This window comes from Leopardus geoffroyi, chromosome B4, assembly GCF_018350155.1.
Source record: "Leopardus geoffroyi isolate Oge1 chromosome B4, O.geoffroyi_Oge1_pat1.0, whole genome shotgun sequence".
In the NCBI taxonomy this organism is placed as follows: domain Eukaryota; kingdom Metazoa; phylum Chordata; class Mammalia; order Carnivora; family Felidae; genus Leopardus; species Leopardus geoffroyi.
The window spans coordinates 28,849,113-28,867,223 of record NC_059341.1 but is presented as its reverse complement, the minus strand read 5'-3'; the positions used below and the strand labels follow the sequence as shown (position 1 = coordinate 28,867,223).

The window sequence follows — 18,111 nt, the reverse complement described above, 5'->3', positions numbered from 1 at the left end:
ATCGCCATTTGTAATGAGGACTACAGGACTGAGCATGCTCCAGCCTTCCCTCGCACTTCTTGTGTCCTCCTTTTCCCTCCTTGCTTGTTTTCCCTCAGCTGCACTGCACTTCTTTCCTCAAAAGAGCCTGCTTTTCAGCTCAAGGTCCTGGCACATGTTATTTCTCTGTCCGCTGAACCATTTCTCTCCCACATCTTTGCCTGTTAACGTCCGTTCGTTTGTTGAAGTTCATTTCCGATTTTGCTTCCTCAGAGAATCTCATTGGAATCTTCTAGATTTGGTCAGATTTCTCTGTGATACTCTTTGTAGTATGTAATTATATGTTACTTGATTATAGAAAATAAGATAACACTTCTCATTTTTATTTCTTATAGGAACCTCAGACCCTCTATTTGTGTTTTGTCTTCCCTGCTAGACAAAGAAAAGCTTTATTAGAGCAGTAATAGAGGAGCCCTAGTACTTCTGTGGGTACACAGAGTAGTAGCTTTTCAGTAAATACTTATTGAATGAATGAATAAAACTTTTAAAGCTTTTTAAAAGGCAGACTTTTATTGTTACTTCCTTATTTTATGGAACTGTAGTAGACTTACTTATATGATACTTCTGATTTTTTAGAGGCAAAGGCTTCCACAGATGCCATTTTATTTTTGTAACTCTTTCTCCATTCCCTAACTGAATCACATCTTTTATGGTTCATATCACATGTTGTACACAGTTCCTTCTGACATTCATTGTCAGAGTCAGGACTGACTCTTTCAGAGGCCTTGCCAGACTAACCTTAGCATAATAATGGTCTCTTCCTTTTAAAAAAATTTTTTTTGATGTTTATTTTTCAGAGAGAGTGAGCAAGCAGGGGAGGGGTAGAGAGAGAGGGAGACACAGAATCTGAAGCAGTCTCCAGGCTCTGAGCTGTCAGCACGGAGCCTGACGCGGTGCTCAAACCCACAAACTGCGAGATCATGACCTGAGCTGAATTCAGACGCTCAACTGACTGAGCCACCCAGGCGCCCCATGATCTCTTCTTTTTTTCCTGAATTGCCAAGTCTCTTATTGCATCGAATAGTGTAAATGTTAACTCATGTACCTGTCATCTCCCTACTAAGGTTTTAAACTCCCAAGGGATACATAGTGACTACTTTTTTTAGTTTCTATTTTTGATCTTTTGCATTATGTAACATAGTACTGGGTACATAAACATTAAAGATAAAAGTGAACATGACTTTAGTGGTGGTGTCAGGAATTAGTGTATGAATCTAAGGTGTTGTTACCCTAATACTCTTTATTAGCACATCTAGAAAAAAAGCAGAAATCCTTTCTAACTTATTTTAAATACAGGTAATACATAATTATTAAGGAGACCTTTTATAAATTATTTACATTTTGGTAAAAGCGAATCCCTAGGTTAGACTAGAAACACAAATTTGCAAATGTTCCACATAGAGTTAAAAGGACAATTTGCAAATTATTTCCCAAACCATTGACCCCTTTTCTCCAGAGTTTGACAGCAACTAGACCATCCTGGACTCATGGTACCCCCTGATGGCCATCACAGGGAACTGTCTCGCCACTATTTTCCTCTTTGATTCTTTTATCTTCAAGTGAAAAGTTGAATAGGTTTGTTAGTTCTGCGTGACTCCATTCTTTTTTCCACATAATCATACAACTCTTCTTTCCTGTTCTGGAGTACACCTCTTCCAGGCCATCTGGCCCCTTCCCATTGAGGCTTTTGCCCTCCTTGACTTTTCCCTTTCTTGGCCCTCCACTCCCTATTCTCAACTTGTGCTTTTTTCCACCAAGTCTTTTTTCCACCAAGCCTGCCTTTCCCACTCTTAATGGGTTAATACGGGTTAATACTTCCTTTTTGTGAGTTAAAATCTGGTTAGTATAATGCCTTAGCAGTAAGAAAAAGAAAGCTACAAATTTAGGAATGAAAATAATACTGTAATCATTGTTAGCTTCCTGATGTCATCTTAAAATCTCTGCAAAGTGCCCATCTATCTCTTCAGATCCTGTTTTGTTTTTATAAAAAGCTTTACTGAAATATAATTCATGTACTGTACAATTTACCTACTTACATGTATAGTTAAATGGTTTTTAGTATATTCAGGTTTGTGTAGCCATCATCACAGTCAATTTTAGAATTTTTTCATCACCTCAGGAAAAAACCACATACTATTAGGTATCACTCCTCTACCTCCACATCTCACCCAGCCCTGAACAACTAGGAATCGCACTTTCCGTCTCTGTAGATTTGCCTATCCTGGACGTTTCATAAGAATGGAATCATACAATATGTGGTCATTTCTGACAGGCTTTGTTCACTCAGCGTGATATTTTCATTTAACCTCTTCTAATCAAACCAGATTTAAAATTCCATCCCTCAGTATAAATTTTAAACATGTTCTTTTTTTTTCTTGTTTCATTTCCATTCAAATGCATTACTGTTGTTTTTAATGCCCCCTTCAAGTCCTTTTTTGAGATATGCCGCATATGCTTTTTAAGAAGATCGGTGTTAATATTTCCGTGAAGTATGAGTACAGTGTGGATTAAATAGGTGTGGGCTGATGCAAGAACCCAATCTCTTTCCCAGTGTGTCTGTGACAGATGTGCATTTTTTTTAAGTTTTTATTTAAATTTGAGTTAGTTAACTACAGTATAGTATTAGTTTCAGGTGTACAGTACAGTGATTTAACAATTCCATGCATCACCTGGTGCTCATCACAACAAGTGCCCCCGTCCTCACACCCACCTCCTTTCTGGGAACCATCAGATTCTTTTCTGTAATTAAGAGTGTGCTCCTTGGATTGGCATTCTTATAGGCTTGACTCCCTCTCCTCTGTTCTTCCAATTCCTGTGTCCCCTAGCTCACATAAGCAGTGCCCTCCTGGCAGTTGTTGTTACTTAGTTCCTGTATCATTGAAAGGGTTTTTTTCCCCCCTCCCTGCTCCTGATAGTAAGTTGGGAATATTCTTACTTAAATGTGCATACTTAAAATTGTGTAATTGATGTTTTTGTTAAGAGGCAATAGAGAACTGTTAGAAGTATCAGGCTTGCATGTCTAAGGAGATCTAACCTGTGTTTCATGAAAAAATTATAGTAAAACTTCACATGGTATTTCCCGAGTCTTCATTATACCACAAATGATGAACATTAATACTTTATCAGCTTTGTCTATAGATGAGAATTTTTGGCAGAGTAGGCAAAACTTTCAAACGTTATTTTTTAGACATTATTGAGAAAACAGTCCACATCATGTTTATCTCTCATACAAGAAAGATTTATCTTTTTCTAATGGAAATACATTGAGAAAATAGCTGAGGGATAAATTAAGTAGAAATAAATTCTGAATTGGGAATATTTTTTCTTTGGTGTGTATGTGTGTGTGTGTGTGTTTTGGTTGAAGTAAAATTGTTCTGTCATATACATACAGTGCTTACTTATTTGGACGATTGATATAGACATCAACTCATGTACATTAAATTCAGTTGAATATTGGAAGCTAAGCAATGAGAAAGTGTTTCCTTTCTTCCACCTGGAAGAATTTTAAGATCAAATTTAACTTCAGCAAAGTGGTTTTGCCTTCAAGGGGTTTGATGATAAAGCTGTGTCACTATTTGACATCAGCTAACTACTATATCTGGTTTGTCCAGAGCCCAATTTACCATCTGATAGTATGTTTAATGAAGCACATACTTAATTTTTTAATGCCACATTAAGGCCAGTTCTATGCATAGAAACATTGACTTTTGAGTAATTTATTAATACAGTTACTGCATTTGTTTTATTTAGTTTTTTACATTCTGACAAAGGAGGTTAGTATCTTAACTAATTTTCAGGCAGTACTGCTGTAAAATAATACAAAGCAAATAATTTCTTTTTGTAGTATTTATCATTATAGCATTGTATTACTTTCTTTGAATAGGAAGTCATAAATCATTTTCCCAATACTGACTAGTAGTGTTCATGTGGAAACCTAATTTGACAGCAAAGTACTTTATGGCTGCTGTGACTTGAGAAGAAGAAAGGTTTAATTGTAAAGTTACCGAAAATAACCTTACGGAAGTACTAGGAAATTGTATTCCTAACATACTTTAGAACTAAGCATATTACGTACTGACTAATCTTTTTTTAAGCTGATTTTTAGAGTACCAGATCATTTTGTCTTAATCATATATAAGAATTTAGATTTTGCTGTCTAGATGAGTGATGTGTAAATGGTATTACTCTGTTACATAGGGTCAAGAAAAATATGGATTATTAAACGTAACAAAAATTACTGAAAATGGGAAAAAGGTTCGGTAAGTATAAAAATCATTAATATTCTGACATGTATTATTTGATTGAAATTAAAAGCTATGAATATAGTTATAGTAGAAATGATTAAAAGGTTCATAAGAATTTCAAATAATGTATTTTCTAATATAACGTATGTGGGATTGTCACGAAATGTATGAAAATCTCCCTTTGTCTTGGCATTTCTAAAGGTGGTACTAGATTCAGAGGTGATAAAGCAGAGGATTCTGATCAAGCATTACCTTTATTTAAACATTTTTTTCAGGAAGTCGTAAGTGCACATGGTAAAAAACAAAGATATGCATAATATTTAGCCAAAAGTCAGTCATCCATGAGTTCCCTTCCCTAGAAGCAACTAGTTAAGTCTAATGAGAAATAGTGTTTTCTTCCACAGTTAGAAGATATATACATCTGTATATGCATAGATTAATTTTTTAAACAGTCTTTGAAGAGTTTATTTTGGAGATGGTTCTGTTTCGTTCATGTAGAGCTGCCCATTGGTTTTAACTGCTGCAGTATTGTGTGGCTGTACCCTAGTTTATTTAACCATTATTTGCAGGTAGGTAAATAGGCCTTGTCTATTGGTAGACATTTAGAATGATTACATTTTTTTTTTGCTATTGCAAACAGTATTATACATTACATCTTACATAGTTCATTTTGCAAGTATGTAAATATACTTGTAGAATAAATTACAAAAGTGGACTTGCTAAGCCATATGCAGTAGTCATTTTGATAGTGTTCCAAGTTATGCTCTATGGCACTGAATCGGTTCATACCTCTAATAGCAGTGGATTTCTCCGCACCTTTGCCAATTCAATATATTGCCCACTTTTTTGATCTTTGCTAATAGAGATTAGAGAGAAAATGATATTTTTAATTTGTATTATTTTTAATGTGGTAGAACATCATAAGCCACTTGTAGGTCTTTTTGTTGTTGTTGAATTGCTAGTTCATCCCCTTTGTCTGCTTATCTATTGGGTTGCTGGCTTTTTTGGTTAATGTGTAGTAACTCCTAATGAATCAAGGAAATTAACTCTATAAGCTAAGTTGGATTTTCCCCAGTTTTTAAAAACTGCTAAAATGCTATGATTTTATAGTCAACAGAGATCAGTCTGTTGTGTAAAGAAGAGTTTAAAATTTACATATAGTTGAGTTTTTAAGATTTGCTTTAACTGAACTGTCTTTGTCCCATTTTAGTACTTGGAAGTTTTTCTTTTAAGTGGTCTGAAATAGCTTTGCAAATACTGCAATTATTTGTTCCTTCATCTGTTCTTTGGGTGGAGTCACTTGTGAATGGGGTCTTTATTTTTCCTTTTCTCCCTTTTGAGCATGTGTAGTGCAGATAGTTCTTTGGCCACTTTCTCTGTTTTTGTTTTTCCTGTGGTAGTCTTTTAGATTTTCGACTTCTTTTGGAATACTTTTGGTGATTTATGTTTTCTAAGAAAATCATCCATTTCATCTTCAGATTTATTTGTGTGGAGTTGAACAAAATAGTTTTTTTACTTTTGTGTATATCCAGGGTTCTCAAACATTTTGATCTGAGAACCCCTTTAAACTCTTAAAAATTACTGAATACTGCAAAGAACTTTTGTCTATGTAGTTTATAGCTATAGCTATTTACTTTAAGAAATTAAAACTAAGAAATTTTAAGTATTGCAACTCTTAAAACTATAACCCATTATCTGCTAACACAGATAACACAATTACACATTTTTATGAAGGAAAATACCTGCATTTTCCAACACAAAAGATTTCCCTGAGAGGTGTGGCATTGTTCTACATTTTTGCAAATCTTTGAAATCTGATTTGCTGGAAAACAGCTGGATTCTCATCTATGCTGGCAGTCCGTCTGCTGTGACACATTGTTTTGGCTGAAGTATATGAAGAGAATCCTCCCTTTCATATATAAAGCTGGCAAAGGGAGGAGTAGTTTAATATTCTTAGGTTATTGCACATATTTCTCTGCTACACCATAACTCCACACGTGTTAGTTGCAGTTAGTGAACTTTCCTACTTAGTCACGTCAGAGTCCATCGGTCTGTGTTGCACTTTGAATGAATCTTTACCCATGCACAATTTTGTAGCATCTTGTGGATCATTTGGAAAATACTGGTTCACTAAAGTTTGCTGATTTTTTCAAATGTTTTATATTTTATATTATCAAAGAATCACAAATCTGTAACATCATCAGAAAAATCATTAAGGATTGGAAAATCGTCCATATCACAGTGGTGGGTATGCCAGGTTTTCCCAAATTCTACTTACCCTTTGAAAGCTTTAATTTTTTATTGTCAACAAATACTGTCATTTAAATGACACGCTCACTTCATTTATTTTTGAGATAATGTCTACCTGCCAAATGCTCAAGACTAAATAACCATAGTATGATCATCAGTCTTGTTTTTGTTGTTTTTTTCCAGGAAAAAATTCCTGGGGAAAAAATTGTGACTAATTCCGCTTGCAGCTCAGTCCCACGAGTGCTTCAGTCTTTGAGACAACTATTGTTAATTCACTATTTAATATTCAATATTCTTAATATGTTTACTAGTTCTATAGTTTTTCTAATTTTGAGAACTAAATTCAAAAAGTTTATTTAAAATAGAAATACACTAATTTTAGCATTTTTCAGAGGAGGGAATCAGTAGATGATCTCTCTAGAAATAGAAGATTGAGTATAAAAAAAATTTACAAATAAAAATAAATCTCTTCAAAATATCTTAAGAGATCCACACAAAACAAAAAATAAAATGAAATGAAAATATAGCAAAAAGATGACACAAGGACTAAACATATGTCAATGTCTATACTCCTCTATTAACAGAAAAAGATAACTCAGATGAAGCACAAAACAAAACCCACCTAAATATTATATATAAAAGAGACACCTGAAAAATGATTCAGAAAAGTTTAAAAAAAAAAAAAAGGGCATGTCCAAGATACAAAAAGTAAAGCAAGAATGGGGCTTTTAATAGCAGACATGTTCAGTTCGGAGGGGGCAGGGGGAAGGAAAGCATTAAGCATCACAAAGATGGGGACTTAAGATGATAAAAACTGTGGATAAATCCACAATAAAGATCTAATCATTAGGAATAGCCGTTCACCAAGTAAGTAGCATTAACTACCATAAACAAAAACACCAGGAAATAAAAGGAAAATTAGATAGAAACTTAGTAGTAGTAAACTTTATTTTACTTTTAATCCATGAAGTTCAAGTATACATAAAAACTAATAAAGTAGGTCTAATTGATATGTATTGAGTTCTGCATTCTGAAAAAGGAAAATAAACCTTTTTAGTACCCATAGAATTTTCACAAAACCGTCAGTATGTTTGGCAGTAAGGTAGGCCTTAATAAATTTCTGTAGTAGACCTATTTGACATTCATTTTAGCCTGCCAGCAGTTGAATTTCCTTATAAGGTAAATATTGCTTGTCTTTGGAATGTGGGTTGAAGGAGAAGAAATAGGGACTTTTCTCTTTATACATTTTTTTCTTCATACATTTTATATTTAGAGTTTTATATATGTGTTAATTTTGTAATTTAGGACAATAAAAAAACCCTCATCTTAGTAACCTCATTGATCAATGAATATGTAATTTATTGTATACTTGTACCTAGTATCTATCACTTACATTGTGTAGCTGTATTAGGGGAAGGGAGAATACTAAGAAATATAAAACAATATGTATCTATAAAGAATTAGGTGAAGGGGGCATGTTTGCCTAATTTTTAATCATGGGTAATTCTTGCCAGATAAAGGGTTCAGTTCATGTTACTTCAAAATAAATTCATACCGTTGATCACAGGTGTGCTGGATTAGTCCATGAGAACTTAATTAGGTATATAGTTATTCTGATAACTTCTATCTCTATTAGCTTCATTTATTTGGGGCATTATATTCTCAGTAAATACAATTAGAATGTCAATAATGAGTATACATTGTGGAAAACATTGTTAAGTAGGTTTTAATATTTTAAATGCAGTTGGAAAAACTAAGTAGCAAAGTTTTAGTTGGTCATATTTATAATTACAGAAAGAACTGGTTGTCTTCTTGGGCCGTGTTGCAAGGTTCATCTTTACTCTTTACCAAAACTCAAGGAAGCAGCACAAGTTGGGTAAGTATTTCTTCTCTTTGAGGGCTTTATACATTTAAATTTTGTGGAAGGTATTTCACCTGAATTTCATGTAGTATTTCAAAGTCCTTCTAGCTACAGCTGGTATGCAAATAAAAGTAAATGAAATCTTTAAAAAGATGCATTTTGACTCATAACAAGAGGGCTAATTAGAAGTCTGATAAGTTGTATTATTTAAATCATCAAAGTCTGTTGTATCCATTGGACTGAAAGGTGAGCTTGCTACTTGGACATAATAGAACAAAATATCTCTCTTTATTCACCTCCAGGATGTTATAGGTTGTCCGAAAGCAGAGCATTCCAATGAAACTTCATAAAGCAAAGAAGCAATTACCATTAATTTATATGGAAAAATTTTTGGGCATTTTCATCCCTCCCCCCACCCCACCCCCATCCCTCTTTTAGGCTTTTCTGATACCTTAGGAAATATCTTGCTAATGGATGCACAAACGAGCTAAAGCACAGATGCTTACACAGTCAAAACCATGGTGGATTGATGCTCAGGTGCTAGTGTGGTTCCCTGAGAGGGAGCTTGGGGTGTGAGTTTGCCTCCACAGTTGCTCACTGACAACAAATGTCCAACGCTATTTTCACTCTTCACCTTTTTTTTTTTTTTAATTTTTTTTTTCAACGTTTATTTATTTTTGAGACAGAGCATGAACAGGGGAGGGGCAGAGAGAGAGGGAGACACAGAATCTGAAACAGGCCGCAGGCTCTGAGCGGTCAGCACAGAGCCCGACGCGGGGCTCGAATTCACGGGCCGTGAGATCATGACCTGAGCTGAAGTCGGACGATAAACCGACCAAGCCACCCAGGCGCCCCACTCTTCACCTTTTTTAATGAAAGTGCAAATACTCATCAGATTTGTTTTGGTTAACAAAAACAGGTACTAATGTAGGTCTTTTGTAAAAGCAAAGTGGTATAAAACTTCCAAAAAGCAGGGGACACCTGTAAAAGCTTTCTTATGCTTTGTGGTTTTGCCAGTTCAGATGATTACTCAGAAAATAAACAGTAATGTGTCAAGCCCCACCTTGAATTGTGATCTGATCCTTGGATTACTAGTCAGTGATTACATATCTGTGTATGTCAGCCAGCATTTAGAAGAATAAGTAAATGTCCCATTACTTGTGGGATTTTTGAAGTTTTTTGTATATCTGAGTGTTTGCTATTGTTACCCCTCAGTTAATTTGTAATAGAAATATTAAAAATTACAGTTTGTGACATAATAGTTAACAGGGTACTCCTTTAAGGGCAGAAGATTATGCATATATTATTACCCTTTTAAGTCTGAGATAGCTACTGTTTATCATCCCCTCTTCCCCTGTTGTAGATGAGAAAATGAGGTGTAAAACAGTTAAGGAGCTTGCTGAAGGTCATATAGCTAGCTACTAAGTGGCAGAAGTAGGTGGCATTTTGTCTCCAAAGTCCACCCTCAGAATATTTCCAAAAATTTTTGGTAATTGAATTTGAAAAGTCAAGCTTAAATAAAATTTAAAATGAAATCAATCTAACGTCTTTAGTCTGCTTTATACCCTACCTTAACCAGTATTTTCTTATATTTACTGTTGCTTTAAAATTAACAGGACTTATGGGCCTTATGTTTGATAAAAAAAAGAAATCCATTTATAAAATTCAAGCAAATTCTACTCATTTACATTTATAATGCAGCCATTTAACTTATTGCTCAGAACCAGGAATGCATAGAACATGTTAGAACTCTGATATGGCAACAACCCCCAAATCCTCTGGATTAGGCACTAATATGAACATTCTAGAATGTTTCTTCTGTTTTGTTCACCAATTTTTTGATTTGCTTCATTGTTTAACCAGAATGGTGGAACAGACCTGTGATCTGCTTTCCATATTTAAAGATTGAAATTTATCTTAAAGTAAATGGATAATTATGTGTTTCTCCTTTTTTTTTCTGAGGTAAAGCATATGGTACTTTTTGTTTGTGCTAATGCATTTCTAGAGGGTTATGCAATTCTTCTTCCTGCTTGTGGCTCAAGCTTTCTTTGAAATCGAGTGCAGGAAATGAATGCAAGAAGAGGAATGGAGAAGCAATTAGAGATTAATAAGTAATAAAAAAGTACCTAAAGAAAGCCGAGTAATGGTTATTTGTTTGATAATTTCTGGTACTTAAAGATTGGAGGTTGTGGTATGTGCAGATAAAGTAGAGAACATTGTGGTAAGAGGTGTCATTTAGCTAGGCAGATTTGTATGTTATTTAAAGAAAATGAAAACTTTTTTAAATTTAAAGATGTTAAGTGAATACCTCAGCTCATGATCATCAGTGCAGGCTGGTTGCATTTTACTTAAGGTTTTCACTCTTGAAGATCTTACATAATTCAGAACTCATAATTAAATCTAATCTTGACAAAGGATGTGAGGTATTTCTGTTCATCAGCTAAAGTTGTGTTACTGTATTACCATGTGGCAATAACGGAAACAGTGTAAAATTCAGTGAGCCAGCCAATTTTGAAACTGTAGAATTCTTAATTAATTTTTAAGTTTAGGGATTCACTGTTTGAACTACTGCCTTTAAATGAAATTTTATTAATGTATTTTGAATTATAGAATATATTGTAATCATTTCAAATTGGTATAATTAAATAAAACTAAACAGATGTGAGATGATAAAATGCTTGGATTTGCAGTTAATTCTTAAATTTTATTTTATGGCAAATTTAAAAATCAGACTTTCTTTCCATATGTAACATTTATGAAGTGAATGAAAACTAATTTAAATGGGCTAAGTAAAAGCAAGTCAAGATGATTCAAATAAAAAGTATATGAGTGTGTACAATATATTTTGGCACATACAACATTCATAAATATTAAAAAATTGGTGAAATATGTGAAAGGCTTCTTAATTAACTCTGTAATTAGGATTGTTAAAAAGGATTTGAAAAAATCACAGCTTTGTTTCTCTGCTCAGTCACCGAGTAGATCTATTGTAGGTAAAAGGTATCCTGTTTATATAATGAAATCACACCTTACCTGAGGATGAGATTCTAAGGCTAGATTTAAGCCAAAATGACAAAAATCACTTGCAGTGAAAATGTCCTTGAGTATCTCTTAGAAAGGTGTTAGAAGTTGGTCTCTAGCAGAGATATTTTCTGCCTTTGATGTTGGAAGGTTGCTTGCCCTCCACTTGGTTTATGTTAAGGGGCTAGTTGGTCCCCAGTCCAGTTGGTTCTTTAAAAATTAGTTTCACAATTAGTGCGAAAACCTATACCTAGATCTACTTGAAGAAAGAGCAGGTTCAAATCTTATGCTCACTCCAGGGCATATACTCATTGATTGAAGGCTGAGCAAAATCACTCACACTATTTGAAATTGATTTTTGTTTTAATTAATTCATACTTAGCATTTATTTTTGGTTCCATGGATAGTTAATATTAAGTAAACAAAACGTACATATGCACCATGCAACTCCACTATATAAGATAAATTTTACATAGGTGATACATGATCCAGTGAGCCTTTCTTTCCCCTTTAGGATATATTCCAGTTGTTTTCTGTATAATTAGTTATCCACTGGATTGTAATATCAATAACATAAATTATACTTGTTTTTTTTCTTACTTCATTTCACCTGATTTGTTCAACAGACCTTAAAGCCTATTTTGTTCTGGGCATTGTGTTAAGTTTGGGGAGTTACAAGTAAGTAACATGGTCTTTATCCTCATGACTTACACTATAATGGGGAAGACTGACAAGTGCACAGTTATAATGTGACATGACATGTATTGTGCTACCTTTCGGGATATCATTCATCATATTCCTTGAGTATTATAAAAATCACCCCACAAATATTAGTAATTATTCAAATTTATTTATATGTGCTTTTAAATATCTAAAAATTGTCATTTTGGGGGGGCAGATAATTCTTTGTTGTGGGGGCTTTCCTGTAAATTTTGTATTTAGCAGAAGATAGTAGCATCCTCACCTCCAGGTGTGACAACCACAAATGTCTCCAGACATTGCCAGATGTCCCCTGGGGGACAGAATTGCCTGTGGTTGAGAACCACTTGTCCTAAAGGAAGAGAAGGCAAACTGGATGGTAGGGCCACTGGGGGACATTGCCCAGCAGGTTGCAAGGAGGAAGCTCCCAGATTCAGGGGCTGCTGGGTAAGGTGGTGGTGGGCCAGATGTGACTCCCGTCTGTGACCCTTCAGGTCTTCTGTTGTGAATACAGACGAAGATATTTAATGTAATTTCTGTTTAATGTAATTTCTATAAAGCATTCACCTTAAAAATAAAGCATGAACTTACATAGTAACAGAGTCAGAAAATAATTCTGAGATATAAATGCTTAGTGTAATGTTTAATGTAATTTCTATAAAGCATTCATGTTAAAAATAAAGCATGAACTTACATAGTAACAGAATCAGAAAATAATTCTGAGATATAAATGCTAGGGCCTTCGCAAAATATTTGGAAGTTAAGCTTTGTGTTGTGTCTGCTTGTGGAATTGTATTTTTGTCCCATTTGTTTCCATATGCTTTTCTCTTATGTGTCATTTTGCCGTTGTGCATTATTATGACATCATCACTTTCTTCCCTTTTTCCATCAAGTCATTCTGCCAACAGGGCTCTGTCTCTGAGCTCTTGCTTTCGCTGCTTTCTTCTTGGAAAAATTCTGTCAGTCGTCGGCCTGCATATGTAAAATCTGATCCTGTTTCGGCTGTCACTGTATGTGTTCTTGTTGCATGCCCCTTGCCACAATTATTCCATTTTCTTTGCCATGAATTTATTGGAGGGATGTATGATAAAGTGGGACTAAAGTTTGAAAAAGAATGAGTAACAAACACAAAATTTTGCCAACCGCATTGAATGTACTTTTACCAGCATTCCATGTCCTGTCATTGCATTTGTTATTTGGTTGCTATATCTTACTTGGTTAGTTATTTAAGCTAAGTATCTTAGCTTATAGCTAACCATTTACAGGCATGTAATGACAATTTGTACATGGATTTTTATCATTCAGTTAAATGTGTACATTTAAGTTTTACAACTTTTGAGATCATCATTTTTGCTCAGAAAGTTCTCTTTGCCCATTGTAGCTCCTATGGTTAATTAAATGTCTTTTGAATGACAATGACAAAGACATTTAAGGCCAAGACTCTGTAAATTAGTCAAAATTTTTGTGATTGTTCTTATGATTCCACTAATAAAAATTCCATATAACACCCTAAGCTTTGTTTTGATTCCACTAATAAATGCCATATAATATCCTAAATGTTGTTTTGTTATAACAAGTGCATTATTTAAGTCCACGTTGCTAGCTGAAAAGATGAAGTAGAAGGGAACAGATGAAGTTGAACCATTCATTAAATGGGAAGCTACTGAGTAGTTATTGACGTTATGAACAGTGACTAAGATATCACTCGGTTGCTGGGGTAATATCCATTTCCAGTGACAAACATAATTTGACTTGAAAATATTTTAAGAAACAAAATCTTCTGTAATAAATCTTTGGCCTTAAGATTACAGCCCTTAAAGATTTAAAACCTCTAAACCTTTCAATAAATGGGAATGCTATTTTCTGTTCTTAGTTCTGTTGTCTATTCTTAGTTAAATTTCTAAACAAAAATTTAAGTTAATGATGACAAAGTGCAGAGTACGTCTGTATTTAACATGAATTTTCTGCTGCTTGCTAATCTTTTCCTTATCTGGTTAACAAAATCTAACAGCTAGCTAAGTGCTTTTTCTTTTCATGTCAGCTGTCTTCCTATTCTTTTCACAGTTTTTTATTAAATTGCTGAGGCTTCATAGCATCTGGCTCCAGGTATAATTTCTAACAAAGGCTAAATAAAAGAACATGAGGCTTAGAGTTTTCTGTTTTTATAAGTTACTGTTAGTTGTTGACAACATAAATAGTCAATAAGGAAATAACTCTTGAAAGCACAATCAAGTTTATAGAATGTTTATTGAGTGGAAAACAACTTGATATCTGCCAGATATTATTTATACATATGTAAGAATAATGCCTTGCCTTTTGAACACATCATTTTACCTAGTCCTATATAGTCTAGGTTCAGTTCCAAGCCAAGGATACATGCGTTTGTAAATTTCCAAATAAAGTATTACAATTTTCCCTCTCTAGGCATTGTTCCAATTTGTAGTGTACTTGCATATGAAGGCCTATTTCTCTATGCAAAACATAGTTTTTCATCTAACTTTTAGAATTTTTTTTCTACACTGATGGGTGAAAAAAGATTTTAGTGTGGCTTTATTTTGTGTTTTTCTTATTAAGATGCAAGTCGAGCCATTTCCTTTTCTGTGAACGATATATTCATGTCTTGTAGACATTTCAGTTTTAAGGTATGAATTGTTATTTTATAATAAAGACAAGAATTTGAGGTAATCACCTATTTGATTTATTGTTCATAATATAAAATTGGTCTAAATTGTTTTTGATACTCTCGTGTACATGAATATCACAAGGGTTTTTCCTTTTTTTCTAAAATGAAGTTTGGGAGTAATCAGTCCAAGCCAGAGTTCACAGTGGACCTGAAGGGGGCGACAGTGGAGATGGCTTCAAAGGACAAATCTAGCAAAAAGAATGTATTTGAGGTAATACATTTTTTTTCTAAGTATAATTCACCTTCTTTAAATTTTCTTTAATGTTTATTTTTGAGAGAGATTGAGAGAGAGAACAGGGGAGGAGCAAAGAGACAGGGAGACACAGAATCAGAAGCAGGCTTCAGGCTCCAAGCTGTCAGCACAGAGCCCGACCCGGGACTCGAACCCACAAACTGCGAGATCATGACCTGAGCCGAAGTCGGACACTCAACCGACTGAACCACCCAGGCACCCCTATAATTCACCTTCTTAACCATAGTAATTGGGTGTTCTTTTTTTTGAGTTCTTTTGAGCTATATTTTAGTGCAGCTGATTAAGGCAAAGTTGGTCTTTAAATCAGTTTGGTGTCATAATTTAAGGGGAAAAAAGCTGGTATAAATTCACTTGCATAAATTATTGGGTCTCAGACTATATATTACAAGCCTTTGTTCCACAGTCTTGCCTTTCCCTACCAACAATAAAAAAGGTGTGGATTCCTTTACCTACCAAATCTAATATTGAAAAATAAGTTGAAACCTTTCCATTTTGTCATTAAAAATCCCCCACAGTAATATATGATTCTGTATCTGTTATTACTGCTGCATATCAGACCACCTTAGAATTTAGAAGCTTAGGAGAAAAGAACCATTTTTTTTAGTTGGGTTTGGCCTTTACTGAGCTGAGTGGTTCTTCTGATCTCACATGGGACCATTCATGAGGCTTTAGTAGTGGCTTGACTGCGTCTGGGCAGTCTACTCACATGTCTGGTGTTGTGCCAGCTGCTAGACCTCTTTCTTTCCAGGTTCTCTCACTCTTCAGGAGGCTACGCCAGGCTTCTTCACGGGGCCGTGTCAGGGTTCCAAGAGGGTAAGAGTGGAAGATATAAGACTTCCTGAGGCCTAGATTTAGGAGTCACACATCAGTGGATTCCATTGGTTAAAGCAAGTCCGAAAGCCAGCCGAGTGTTGAGGGTTGTGGGGAACTAGAACCCACCTGTTGATGGAGGAACAGTAAAGGCACATTGCAGAAGGGTGTGTATTCGGAGATTGGAGGAATTTTCCAGACTGTCTTTGCAAACAGTCTTCCCAATCCCAGCCTTCCTTTAGAGCCTCATGTGTCAGTCCTTTCCTGTCTTGTCCAGGCATTTGCTGTTTTCCAAGTGAGACCTAGGCTTTCCTGCTCCTATGATTTTTATTCTTAGTACCCGTGGCAGTCTCTGCTTATCACATGTTACCTGTCTTCCAAGACCCATGAGAAATGTGACCACAACACTGATGCTTCTTTTTTATTATGCTTTTAAAATAGCATTTAATTGGGGCGCCTGCGTGGCTCAGTCGGTTGAGCGTCCGACTTCGGCTCGGGTCACGATCTCGCAGTCTGTGAGTTCGAGCCCCGCGTCGGGCTCTGGGCTGATGGCTCGGAGCCTGGAGCCTGCTTCGGATTCTGTGTCTCCCTCTCTCTCTGCCCCTCCCCCATTCATGCTCTGTCTCTCTCTGTCTCAAAAATAAACGTTAAAAAAATTTTAAAAATAAATAAATAAAATAGCATTTAATGGAGTGTGCCTTAGTTTACCATCATGTGTAAATTACGCTTCCCACTAGATAATTACTATTTTTTCAGCAGAGAGACTATTTTTCCTTATCTTGAAGTAAGAACTGACAGTATCTCATGTGCAGTGAATATTCAGTATTGGTAGACTGGCTTGACAGACTCTGGGAAAGTAGTACAAGAAAGGAAGTCAGTGTTTACTGAATTAACCTTGTAGTTTTAAGAAGTAATTTAGAGTGAAAGTGAATCCATGGTCAAATAAATGCAGGCAATGGTGCATATTGTTATTCTTTCCTTAGAAAATCAGTGTACCCTGGAATATCAAAGCCCTGCAATATCTTGAAGGAGAGAATCTTGTTTAACTTTCTTCAATCCAGTATTTCCCAAATTAATATCTTAAATATCACTGAGGAATACCAGTGATATTTTTTTTTAAACATTACTTTGGGAACTATATTTGAGGCATATGTCTCAGAATGTTGTATGGGAAACAATGCAATATGTTCCTCAAGGAAAAAAATAAACAGTTACTAACCACAAAATAGGAGGAAGGCTTTCTCCCAATACCTCATAATTTTTCTTAGTCAAGTGGAAGAAACTTTGAAGCAAAGTGATTACACATAATCTGGCAGTAGCCTTCATGTAGAATAATACATAGTATCCTTACTTGAGTAGTTCATGATTTGACACTTAATTTAGTACTGTTTCTTTCCAAAAGTGATGTAACATTTATTGTCTGTGCCTTCTCTTTATACCAAGCCATTATATTTATTTGCCTATTAAATAGGAAATAATGAATATTTCACTCTTTCATATATTTTTTCCTACATTTATTTTCTAACTGGGGAGAGAAAAAAGTTCCTCAGATTTACATAAAAAGATCACAGATTTTATTTCTTTACAAATCAATTTTGTTTTGGGGCACCTGGGTGGCTCAGTCAGTTGAGTGTCTGATTCTTGATTTCAGCTCAGGTCATGATCCTGAGGTTGTAGGATTGGGTCCTGCACCAGGTTCTGCACTGAGCATGGAGGCTGCTTGGGATTCTCTCTCTCTTTCTCTCTTTCTCTCTCTCTCTCTCTCTCTCTCTCTCTCTCTCCCTCCCTCCCTCCCTCCCCTACTTGTACATGTGTGTATGTGCTCCCTGTAACATAAAAAACATAAATTAAAATGAATTTTGTTTCAATTCTAATTGAAAACACACAGCTTTGATACTTATTTTTTTTTCTGTTTATTTTATTTTATTTTTTGTTCTCATTAATTTTATTTTTTTAATTTACATCCAAATTAGTTGGTGTATAGTACAACAATGACTTCAGGAGTAGATTCCTTAATGCCCCTTACCCGTTTAGCCCACTCCCCCCACACCTCCTCCAGTAACCCGCTGTTCTCCATATTGATGAGTCTCCTATACTTTGTCCTCCTCCCTGTTTTTTATATTATTTTTGTTTTCCTTCCCTTATGTTCATCTGTTTTGTATCTTAAAGTCCTCATATGAGTGAAGTCATATGGTATTTGTCTTTCTCTGACTAATTTCACTTAGCATAATACCCTCCAGTTCCATCCACG

At 35.0% G+C, this 18,111-nt stretch overlaps 1 protein-coding gene across 7 annotated transcripts in view; it reads left to right on the top strand.

Annotated features, from left to right (window-relative positions):
- The window catches only part of ARHGAP12 (Rho GTPase activating protein 12), a 121,603-nt gene that overhangs the window by 90,868 nt on the left and 12,624 nt on the right, over positions 1-18,111 (top strand). For all 7 annotated transcript variants that reach the window (XM_045466093.1, XM_045466091.1, XM_045466090.1 and 4 more), the window contains 3 exons: positions 4,237-4,298; positions 8,328-8,409; positions 14,907-15,008. In XM_045466093.1, the coding sequence (XP_045322049.1) occupies positions 4,237-4,298; positions 8,328-8,409; positions 14,907-15,008 (246 nt within the window). The remainder of the gene's footprint in view (positions 1-4,236; positions 4,299-8,327; positions 8,410-14,906; positions 15,009-18,111) is intronic.